The following is a 12,308-nucleotide window of genomic DNA, read 5'->3' as shown; positions in this document are numbered from 1 at the left end:
TTAGAGGCCCAGCAATTGCATCTCTCGCCTCCCTGAGGAGTCTAGGATAGATGCCATCCAGCCCTGGGGATTTGTCTTGTCTTAATGTTTCCTAAAAAACCTAACACTTCCTCCCTTGTAATTGAGAGGGACTGATTTAGGGACTGATTACTCTTGAAATCTTAAACCATTATTTGGCCAAATGGCTTAAATTTGCTTACTGTTTGAGAGAGGAAAAGTGAAACTGTCACTAGATGATTATCATACTTAGGCCTATTAGGGAACTTTGTGCAAATAAACGTTCTTCCGCATTGTTCTTCCTGTTCTCTGAAGGTCACAATAGTGTTGCACTGTATTGCAAAGTGAAATTTGCAACCATGGTACGTTTCTAGAATCACTGCACATAGCCGGATAGCTTGAGTAAGTTATGTGACTGCTATAATCTATGACTTTCTCTTGATTGCTGAAGTAAGTACTTGTCTGTCAGAGTTGAATCTTCATGTTTTAGTATGCTTTACAGTTTATCCATTTTTAATTTTATCATTGAATGATACAGCACCGAAGAAAACTAATCAATCCATTGTGCCTTTGCTGGCTCTTTGAAAGAGCTGTCCAATTACTCCCATTCCTCGCTCTTTCCCCACAACCTTTTGATTTTTACCTCTTAAGCACTTATCAAATTTCCTTTTGAAAGTTGCTATTGAACCTGCTTTCACTATCCTTGCACCTGTGCATTACAGATCGCAACAACTCGCTGAGTTACTTGTATGTTGTGAGTTTTGATCTCTCGGAGCAGTAACTGTGAGTAGTGACCTTGGGTTCGGACTGAACTTTTGGTCACCTGTCCTAATATTTCCTTGTGTGGTTCTGTGTCACTTTTTTCTGATAACATTATTAGGAAAATGTTCCAAGATGTTTCAGTGCTATATAAATGCAAGTTGTTAAAATCACAAAGAAACCACAATTATGAAAGGGGTAAAACCCAGCATAAGGGGGACTGTGCAGTCTGCTGGTGTACTGTAAAACTGGGTTAGCAGGAAAACACCGTTAGGCAACCTGCATGCAGGGGGAGGATTACTTTTGGACCAATAATAGTCAGTAGCCTTCTCACTTCATGAGTGACTGGAAGATGAAGAAGAGATAAACCATAGAGAGGTTTTAGAAGCATGTTTGAACAAGTTGCACTTTAAAGGTTATTCTTTCAATGCAATCATAAAAGGCTTGCGGCACAGAAGGCGACTATTTGGCCCATCATGTACGTGCAGGCTAAAAGAATGAGCCACCCAGCCTAATCTCTTTCTAGCATTTGGTCCATAGCCCTGCAGGTTATGGTACTTCAGATGCACACAGAATCCCTGCAGTGCAGAAAGAGGCCATTCGGCCCATTGAGCCTGCACCAACAACAATCAGTTCCACCCACGGCATAGCCCTGTAACCCTACATATTTACCCTGCTAATCCCCCTGACTAAGAGGCAATTCAGCATGGCCAATCAACTTAACCCACACACCTAGACACCTTTTAAATGAGATGAGGTTTTATGCCTCTATGATTCATTCAGGCAGTGAGTTCTAGACATTGACCACTCAGTGAAAACAAATTTCTATCCCCCCTCTAATCCTTCCAGCAATCACTTTAAATCTATACCCCCTAGTCACTGACGTCTGTTAAAGTAAATAGGCCCTTCTGTTATCTAGGTCTTTCACAATTTTGTACATCTCAATCAAATCTCTTCTCAGCCTCCTCTGTTCCAAGGAGAACAACTTCAGCCTATATAATCATACCTTATAGCTGCAAATGGCAACATCTTTGTATATCTCCTTTGTAGCCTCAGTGCAATTACATCCTCATATAATGAGGTGACTAGAACTGCATACAGTACTCGTTGTGGCCAAACTAATGTTTTATGCATAGAATAGAAGAATCCCTACTCTTCTATTCTATGCCTTGGCTAATAAAGAAAAGGATCCCAGATGCCTTTGCTAATTAAGGAAAGGATTCTATTATTGACCTGTCTTGCTACCTTCAGGGATATGTGGACATTCAATCCACAGTCCCTCACTTTCTCTACATCTCTCAGTATCCTCCTATTTATTGTATATTACATTGCCTTGCTTGAACTCTGCAACTGCATCATCTCAAGCTCCTCTGGGTTGAATTCCATTTGCCACTTTTCTGCTCATCTGACCAGTCCATTGACATCTTCCTGCTGTCTACAGCTATCCCCCTCACTGTCAACCTCGTGGCCAATACTTGTGTTTTCTGCAAACATCTTGACCGTTCTCCCTTTCGACATTTACATCCAAACTTAATGGGCCCTATTTTACCATTTTGATTCTAAGGGCTGGGCGGACTTGAAACTGAGAGTGTTTCAGATCGGACTTTTAGACCCGTTCTCAGGCGCCCCCATATGCACTCTGCCTGAAAAAATATCAGCAATTCCGATTCACGCTGCAGAGGTCTGTGGGTGGAGCTTAATGTGCCCAAAATCCTGCAGCTCCGATCAGCACCTCCAACTGCGCATGTGCAGAAAAAAAAGATAGAATGTGAGTCCCCGCCACATCCCTCCCGGGCCGGCTAATGCCCCCCCCCACCCCCCCGGCCCTCACAGACATTGGCCCACCCCCCAACATTACTGACCTCCTCATCCCCCACCCCCTGCCACCCAGACCGATCGCGGACCCCCCCCCCCCCCCCCACTGATCACAGGCAGAGTGGCAGCGGACCCCCCTACCCCCTCCAGTGATCACAGGCAGAGTGGCAGTGGACCCCCCTTCCAGTCCAGTGATCACAGTCAGAGTGGTAGCGGACGCCCTCCCGCCCCCCACCCCACCTTCTCCACCGATCTCAGGCAGAGTGGCAGCGGATCCCCTCCTTTCCCCCCGCTGGTCTCAGGCAGAGTGGCATGGGACTCCCCCCGCCCCCCCACCAATCTCAAGCAGAGAGCCATCAGACGCTAGGCACCTACCTCCTCACTAACTGGAGTGCCCGAATTGGACTTTTAAGAGCATGTCTGATTCTGGATGGGTGAACACGGTGGTAAAGGGGAAGTGCCGGTAAAGTTGGGCGTGCAACACATTAAGTCAATTTAAATGCATGCAAATACATTTAAATGGCTGTCACGCCCGTTTCAGGCGTGGACCCGATTGCGGCCATTTTCGGGCCTTGGTAAAGGGTAATAGACGTGGAGGCGGGCGCGGATCGCGCTACTCGCCTCATACCCAACTTTATCAAGTTTCCGCGCCCGAAAACGAGCGCAACGCTCGTAAATCGCGCCCAATATGTACCATTAAAAAAAACTGGAGACCTCACACTGAACTCTGCAGAACTCCACTGGAAACAGTCTTCGCAAAAACACCTGTTAGCAATTACTTTTTGTTTCCTGCCACTGAGTCAATTTAGTATCCAGCTTGCTACCTCTGGATCCTCAGGGCTTTTATTTTTAAATGCAGTCTGCCATGTGGGACACAGTCTGCCAGGGTTTCCTCCGGATGCTCCACTTTCCTCCCACACTCCAAAGATGTGCGGGTTAGGTTGATTGGCCAGGCTAAATTGCTCCCTATCCCGGGGGATTAGCAGGGTAAATACATGGTTTATGGGGATAGGGTTTGAGTGGGATTGTTGTTGGTGCAGGCTCGATAGGCCGAATGGCCTCCTTCTGCATCTTCTAGGGATTCTATTTTGTATTTTATCAAAAACCTTGCTAAAATCCATTAAGACCACATCAATTATCCTACCCTCACCAATCCTTCTTACTGCTTCAAAAATTCAAACAAGTCAGACATGACCTTCCCTTAAATCCATGCTGATTATCCATGATTAATCCGTGCCTAAGTTACAGCAAACCCTGTCTCTCTGAATTGATTCCAGTAATTTGCCCACCTCCAAGGTTAGACTAACTGGCCTGTATTTATTCTGTCTATTCCTCCCTCCCTTTTTAAGCAAAAGTACAATGTTAGCAGACCTCTAATCCTCTGACACCAGACCTGTATCCAGTGAGGATTGGAAAATGATGGTCAGACCGTCCACTTTTCCCCCTTAGCTTTTTATAGCCTGGGGTACATTTCATCCTGCCCTGGTGATTTATTCACTTTCAGGGATGTTAATCCCCTTAATACTTCCTCTCTTCCTATTTTTATCACATCCTCCTCAACTGCATCGCCGCCCCCCCCTTTTGTGAAGGCAGAGAGTAGTGAGAGTAGGCATAGGGGGAGCAGGCAGATGAATGCATGGCTTGAGAGCTGGTGCAGGGGCAGGGATTTAGATTTTTGGATCATTGGGATCTCTTCTGGGGAAGGGTTGACCTGTTCAAGAGGAATGGTTTACACCTGAACTGGAGGAGGACTAATATCCTGGCGGGGAGATTTGCTAGAGGCACTCGGGAGGGTTTAAACTAGTTTGGCAGGGGGCTGGGACAAAGCAGTAGGGAGACAAAAGAGAAGGTTGAGGATAGCGCAGAAGTTAAAGAGAGCACATTAAGTAGTAAAGGTAGTGTCAGTAATCCTAGTCATGATGTGGAGATGTGGAGTAATCCTAGTACCAGATAGATCAGGCAAAAGCAGAGCACAGAGCAAGCAAAGTCCAGATTAAACTGCATTTATTTCAATGCAAGAGGCCTGACGGGCAAGGCAGATGAACTCAGGGCATTGATGGGTACATGGGACTGGGATATTATAACAATTGCTGAAACTTGGCTAAGGGAGGGACAGGACTGGCAGCTCAATGTTCCAGGTACAGATGCTATAGGAAAGATAGAACAAGAGGTGAGAGAGGAGGGAGAGTTGCTCTTTTGATTAGGGAAACCATCACGGCAGTACTGAGATGGGATATATCCGAGGGTTCGGCCACTGAGTCTATATGGGTAGAACTGAGAAATAAGAAGGGGGAAATCACTTTGATAGGTTGTACTATAGGCCCCTAAATAGTCAGCGGGAAATTGAGGAGCAAATATGTTTAGATTACAGATAGCTCCAAGAAAAATAGGGTGGTAATAGTCGGAGATTTTAACTTTCCCAACATTGACTGGGAAAACCATAGTATTAGAGGGTTGGATGGAGAGAAATTTGTTGAGTGTATTCAGGAGGAATTTCTCATTCAGTATATGGATGGCCCGACTAGAGGGGAGGCAAAACTTGACCTCCTCTTGGGAAATAAGGAAGGGCAGGTGACAGAAGTGTAGTGAGGGATCACTTTGGGACCAGGGACCATAATTCTATTAGTTTTAAGATAGCTATGGAGAATGATAGGTTTGGCCCAAAAGTTAAAATTCTAAATTGGGGCAAGGCCGATTTTGATGGTATCGGGTAGGAACTTTCAAAAGTTAATTGGGGGAGTCTATGGGAAGGCAAAGGGACGTCTGGTAAGTGGGGGGCTTTCAAAAGTATGTTAACCGGGGTTCAGGGTAAGCACATTCCTCTTAGAGTGAAGGGCAAGGCTGGTAGAAGTCGGGAACCCTGGATGATTCGGGATATTGAGGCCCTGGTCAAGAAGAAGAAGGAGGCTCATGACATGCATAGGCAGCTGGGATCAAGTGAATCCCTTAAAGAGTATAGGGGGTGTAGGAGTAGAGTTAAGAGAGAAATCAGGAGAGCAAAAAGGGACACGAGATTGTTTTGGCAGATAAGGCAAAGGAGAATCCAAAGAGCTTCTACAAATACATAAGGGGCAAAAGAGTAACTCGGGAGAGAGTAGGGCCTGTTAAGGATCAGCAAGGTCATCTATATGCAGATCTACAAGAGATGGGTGAGATCCTAAATGAATATTTCTCATCAGTATTTATTGTTGAGAAAAGTATGGATGTTAGGGAACTTGGGGAAATAAATAGTGATGTCTTGAGGAGTGTACATATTACAGAGAAGGAGATGCTGGAAGTCTTAAAGCGCATCAAGGTAGATAAATCCCCAGGACCTGATGAAGTGTAAGCCCAGGACATTGTGGGAGGCTAGGGAGGAAATTGCGGGTCCCCGAGCAGAGATATTTGAATCATCGATAGTCACAGGTGAGGTGCCTGAAGATTGAGGGTGGCAAATGTTGTGTCTTTGTTTAAAAAGGGCTGCAGGGAAAAGCCTGAAAACTACAGGCTGGTGAGCCTCACATCTGTGGTGGGTAAGTTGTTGGAAGATATTTTCAGAGACAGGATCTACAGGCATTTAGAGATGCAAGGACTGACTAGGGACAGTCAGCATAGCTTTGTGAGTGGAAAATCATGTCTCACAAATTTGATTGAATTTTTTGAAGGAGTAGCGAAGAAGGTAGATGAGGGCAGTGCAGTTGATGTTGTCTACATGGACTTTAGCAAGGCCTTTGACAAGGTATCGCATGGTAGGTTGTTGCATCATAGGATCCAGGGTGCAGTAGCTAAATGGATACGAAACTGCCTTGATGACAGAATCCAGAAGGTGGTTGTAGAGTGTTGTTTTTCAAACTGAAAGCCTGTGACCAGTGGTGTGCCTCAGGGCTCAGTGCTGGGTCCACTGTTATTTGTCATTTATATTAATGATTTGGATGAGAATATAGGAGGCATGGTTAGTAAGTTTGCAGATGACACCAAGGTTGGTGGCATAGTGGACAGTGAAGAAGGTTATCACCGATTGCAACGGGATCTTGATCAATTGGGCCAGTGGGCTGATGAATGGCAGATAGAGTTTAATTTAGATAAATGCAAGGTGATGCATTTTGGTAGATTGAACCAGGGCATGACTTACTCAGTTAATGGTAGGACGTTGGGGAGAGTTCCCGAACAAAGAGATCTCGGGCTACATGTTCATAGCTCCTTGAAAGTGGAGTCACAGGTGGATAGAGTGGTGAAAAAGGCATTCAGGATGCTTGGGACGTCTTGTTGAAGTTGTACAAGACATTGTTAAGGCCGCACTTGGAATACTGTGTACAGTTCTGGTCACCCTATTATAGAAAGGATATTATTAAACTAGAAAGAGTGCAGAAGAGATTTACTGGGATGCTACTGGGACTTGATGGTTTGAGTTATAAGGAGAGGCTGGATAGACTGGGACTTTTTTCTCTGGAGCGTAGAAGGCTGAGGGGTGATCTTATAGAGGTCTATAAAATAATGAGGGACATAGATCAGTTAGATAGTCAATGTCTTTTCCCAAAGATAGGGGAGTCTAAAACTAGAGGGCATAGGTTTAAGGTGACAGGGGAGAGATACAAAAGTGTCCAGAGGGGCAATTTTTTCACACAGAGGGTGATGAGTGTCTGGAACAGCTAGCGTCTGCCAGAGGTAGTAGTAGAGACGGGTACAACTTTGTTTTTTAAAAAGCGTTTAGACAGTTACATGGGTAAGATGGGTATGGAGGGATATGGGCCAAATGCAGGCAATTGAGACTAGCTTAGGGGTTTAAAACAAAAGGGTGGCATGGACAAGTTGGGCCGAAGGGCCTGTGACTCTATCACACTATGAGATGCAAAGGATTTATTAAGAGCCATACCCACATCTTCTGCCTCCAGACATATGGACCACACTCTTTACTTGTTATCCTTCAAATGTGTTGATAAAACATCTTTGGGTTCACCTTGATTTTGTTTGCAAATATTCTTCCGTGCCCTCTTTGCTTTCATAATTTCACCCCTCTGTTTTCTATATTCCTCTTGACTTTCTGTAGTATTGAGTTCTCAGTGACTGACGTACGCTTTCCTTTTCTGCCTTATCTTACCTGCAAGTTCGTTGACATCCAGTGGGGCTCTATATTTGGCCATCCCACTGAGAACTTGTTTATTCTGAATCCCTTGAATCTCCTCTTTGAATGCCTCCGACTGCTCTGACTCTGATTCACTTTCAATTAGCTGTTTAGTGTCCACTTTTGCTAAATCACTTCCCAACTTAGCAAAATTGGCCTTACGCACAACTTGGCTTTCTGTTGTTTTTGTCCTTTTCCATAATTATGTTAAAACTAACTGGATTATGATCACTCCAAAATGCTACACCCACTGCTCAACCCTGAGCAGCTTGTGTACCTAAAACTAAGTCCAGAACCGTGTCCTCTCTTGTTCTACAAGCTACAGTTCTCTTGAACACACCTTAAGAATTCTATTCCCTTCATTCCTTTCACTAAAATTATCCCAGTTAATATCAGGGTATTTAATATCCCCTGCTATTATTTCCCTATTGTTTTTGTGCCACAGAGATATGCTCTTTTATCTCCCCCTGACTGTTTGGGGGTTAATAGTACACTCCCAGTAGTGTGACTGCCCCATTTCTTTTCATAACGTCAATCCATATGGCCTCAAATTGATGATCCTTCTAACATTTCATTCCTCCTCACAGCTGGAACACTGCCAAATTATTTTTATTCTCTAACCTTTGTTTCCTCTGCCATCCAGACTCACTTATTAATTTTCTATATTCCATTTCCAATTTTGCCCCATCTGAGTCCACTCTCCAAGTTCTCATCCTCCTCCCAACTAGTTTAAACCCTGCCCAACAGCACTAGCAAGTCTCCTGGCAAGGAGGCCACACCCTTTCCCTATTGCAGTTCAAACCATCAGTTTGTATAGGTCCAACCTCCCCCAGAACTGGCTCAAATGCCTCAGGAATCGGAAACCCTTCCTCCTGCACCATCTCTCCAGCCATGCATTCATTAGCTGTGAGCTCCTATTTCTGTACTCACTGGCACATGGTATTGGGAGTAACCCAGAGATTACTACTGAGATCCTGCTTTTTAGTGTCCCACCCAAATCCCAAAATCTTCTCTCAGGACCTAATCCCTCTTTCTACCTATGTTGTTGGTAACAATGCAAACCATGGCCTCTGGCTATCCACCCTCCTACTCAAGAATGTCCTGTCTGTGACATCCTTGACTCGGACACAAAGCAACATACCACACCCTGGACTCGCATCTACAGTTGCAGAAACACCTGTCTATTACTCTAACTATTGAATCCTCTCAGTATTTCTCTTCCACCCTTCTTCCTTCCCATCTGTGCAGTCCACCCAAAAGCCCCAAACATGACTCTTGCTTCACACCTCTGAGGAACTATCACCCTCACCAGCACCCAAAATAGAAAGCCAGTTTGTGAGCAAGATAGATTGGCATTACCTGCCAGGACTTCCTAGACTTTTGGTAGTCACCCATTCCCCATGCTCCTAACCTGTGATGTGACCAGCTCCCTAAACACGCTGTCGATGTATTCCTCAGCTTTGTGGATGTTACAGTGACCAGTTGAATTCTGAAACCTCATGTTTCTGCAGCTGGTGTCACTTACTTTAGATGTGTTTGTCAAAGCCACATCAAATGTCCATGACTTGGCATCACCAGTGGTTAGCACTGCTGCTTCACAGCTCCAGGGACCTGGGTTCGATTCCCGGCTTGGGTCACTGTCTGTGTGGAGTTTGCACATTCTCCTCGTGTCTGCGTGGGTTTCCTCCAGGTGCTCTGGTTTCCTCCCACAGTCCAAAGATGTGCGGGTTAGGTCGATTGGCCATGCTCAAAATTGCCCCTTAGTATCCTGAGATGCGTAGGTTAGAGGGATTAGTGGGTAAATATGTAGGGATATGGGGGTAGGGCCTGGGTGGGATTGTGGTCGGTGCAGACTCGATGGGCCAAATGGCCTCTTTCTGCACTGTAGGGTTCTATGATTCTATGACTTCCCATATACCACAGGAGGCATATTCCACTCAATTTAGCTGCCCTGCCATATCTTACTTTAAAACTAGGTGCTAGTAGAATTACAGATCTACACTCACCAATCAGCGCCTTCTGTAGGTTTTTAAGGACTATTTAAAATGTTGATGTTTTCTTTTCTGCAGCCCATCCTATTATCCCTTATAGTGGATACTGATCAATCAGCTTATGAATTCAGTTGCACCCTCCTAGCTTGGAGACAAAGCAAAAAAAATCACCAACTAGCAGAGGATGAAAAACACTCACTCGCTCACGACCTCTATTTATACCACATGAAACTCAAGAGATGAGTCAATCTTTTTGATTAACCGAATAAACTAAATCAAATTAACTGAGGGACAAATTAGAAGGGGCAGCCCCCAAAAAGAAGGGAATCGCACGAAACAGAGAACAAAGTGGAAAGGAAGCTTAAAACATCAAACTAAAATATGATTAAAGGGGTTGATAATACACCCCAGCCCCTGAGGTGCCCAGCGAGAAGAGATAAGTCAACTCTAATACAAAAAAAGATTAAATTAGCTACTTAATTAACTAATTACAGCTGCTGTCCAGTAAAGAGCTTTTTTATCCCTGTTTAAGCGAGACTTTTGAGATTCACTCAACAAACCCCAACTTCACGCTCTGTGCCCAAGTCACATTCCTAGACATTTGTAATAAGCATGTAGGCCATCTTTACAATACTTCAGATAGATTTCCTAATGGTAAAAGCCAGGGCCATTCTGTGCTTTAACTGATTTAAGCGCTGATACCAGTGCTGTCCCTGGGTTTGGGTTGGGAAGTTCAGAGAGTTTCTAGCTCCTGATTGCTGTGTGGTTGGCCCTGGTGAAAAGTAACTATGTGTGAATATTAAGTGAGGATATTCCCAGTTGCAATGCCTGCAGTGGTTGAGCAGGCTCACACCTTTATAGTAAGGTAGTGGAGGACAGGTGACAGATGCTTGTGGTCATAAAACTCATTAGGAATTGAAACCTTCAAGAAAGGAGAGGACAGTAATAAAAATGGTGAGCTTACTGGGGTGATGGAGTTTCCTGTATGTAGCCTAGTTGACCTTATGGAGCCCAAACAGGCTACTGTGAAGTGAAACCTCATTCCTGTACTGTTCGTGGATTGTAGCGATATTGCACTTGAAAGAAAATCTTCCCAATGTGCAGTTTAAGGATTAAAATGATAAAATGCTACAGTTTATGATGTTGGAGTGGAAGGGTTCTGTGATGACTCATTACATTGCAAGGTGTTGTGCTGAACCATAGAGCACAGGAGAGTCCCAAGTACATTCCTGTTTTTATTGATCCAATACAATTGTTACAGCAGAGGAAGCAACACATTTACCCAGAGTATTCACTGAGTATAAAAGCTCAAGGTCAGCTGGACTTTTGCTCTTTCATGGACAAGGAATGTTAGAGTTTTGGGTAAGGACAAGATTGGGCTCATATAGTGGGGCGAAAGAAAAGGGGCAAGTTGTCATCAACCAGGTTACTTTGTAACCTGAGAGAATCAGAGTAGGAAGTTCAGCTCAGGGTGAGATGTGACACTGATGTTTCAGCCTGAGATAGTCGCCAGAGAAGTGAATGGAATCAGTGGCAAGGGAATTGAATTTCTACTCGGCTTTCACTAACCTCAGCTTTATACCCTTCTCTCTCCCTTGCTTTACCATTTTATTCTAGAATTCCTCTCTCACACAGATATACTTCATGTGTGAGTCTAAAATATTTGGTAATTGAAGGACTGTTTGAGGCATACTTGATACAGTCTTCATTGGATGACTACAGGCAGCTATTTTCAGCCTGAGTCAAACAATAATGGCTAATTATAGGATCCCTGGTTGCTGCTTATTTTTCCTCCTCACTAATCCATGGCACTAGTCCTCCTGGCTACGTGGTAACTAGCATAGAAAAGACAAATGCAGAGACAATTCTGATCTTTATTTGTGACATTCCAATAATGCACACCCAGTTTCTTGCCCGCTGAATGATTTTGGGGCATTTTCAATATTTTTCAGAAGAGTCCATGTGGAAAGCTGTCTGTTGGCAAAGCGTTTTCCTGAAGGCTGGTTGTCATTGGCAGCATTCGAATGACCATGGCAGAAGAGCACGAGGACAAACAGCAAAGTCAGAAAAAAGTGAGCCAGACCTATCAGAGCTCGGCACATTCCCAGGCTCTGCTTGATGGACTAGTCGCACTCCGAAACAGTGCAAGCCTATTTGACGTTACACTGATTGTAGAGGGGAAGCCCATCGAAGCTCACCGCATACTTCTGGCAGCATCATGTGACTATTTTAGGTACTGCACCTGTCTTGTGTGTGGGTATGTGTTTGCAGTTCTTTGTGTCTGGGGGTGGATTACGTGGTGTGTGTGTGTGTGTTTGAGAGATTGTGCACATGTGTTTTGGGGTGTGTGTGTGGATTATATATGTTTGGGTTTATGTGTGTTTCACGGTGTTTGGAGTTGTGTTTGTATGTGTATTATGTGCTTGTAGTCAGGGATTTATATAAATTTGTGTTTGGGATTATGTGTGGGTTCAGGGGTGTGAAATGTTATACTTATTATGCTGATGAATTGCAGTTTTGTGGGAAAAAGCACGGATACCCACGGATTTATAATCCCTGTGTATTGACAGTTAACAATGGGCTATGCTTGATCCATTTTTTAAATCTCAAATCATATGAACATCATCCAATTATCCCCAATCCCT

General features: G+C 44.3%; 1 protein-coding gene across 12 annotated transcripts in view; it reads left to right on the top strand.

Annotated features, from left to right (window-relative positions):
• Nucleotides 1–12,308, top strand: part of klhl22 (kelch-like family member 22) — a 60,911-nt gene that overhangs the window by 15,166 nt on the left and 33,437 nt on the right. For 5 of the 12 annotated variants that reach the window (XR_013499362.1, XR_013499365.1, XR_013499363.1 and 2 more), the window contains one exon: nucleotides 11,616–11,896. The exons of 3 other annotated variants lie outside the window; for them this stretch is intronic. Coding sequence is in view for 5 of the 9 variants with exons in the window: in XM_078226789.1 (XP_078082915.1) it covers nucleotides 11,688–11,896 (209 nt within the window). In the remaining 4 variants the exon portion in view is untranslated. Of the gene's footprint in view, nucleotides 1–719; nucleotides 781–11,615; nucleotides 11,921–12,308 lie in introns of all 12 variants that reach the window. 4 more of the 12 variants (XR_013499364.1, XM_078226790.1, XM_078226787.1 and 1 more) reach the window with 2 other exon arrangements.

Source organism: Mustelus asterias, chromosome 13 (genome assembly GCF_964213995.1).
Source record: "Mustelus asterias chromosome 13, sMusAst1.hap1.1, whole genome shotgun sequence".
Taxonomy (NCBI): domain Eukaryota; kingdom Metazoa; phylum Chordata; class Chondrichthyes; order Carcharhiniformes; family Triakidae; genus Mustelus; species Mustelus asterias.
This window is presented reverse-complemented; position numbering and strand designations above follow the sequence as displayed.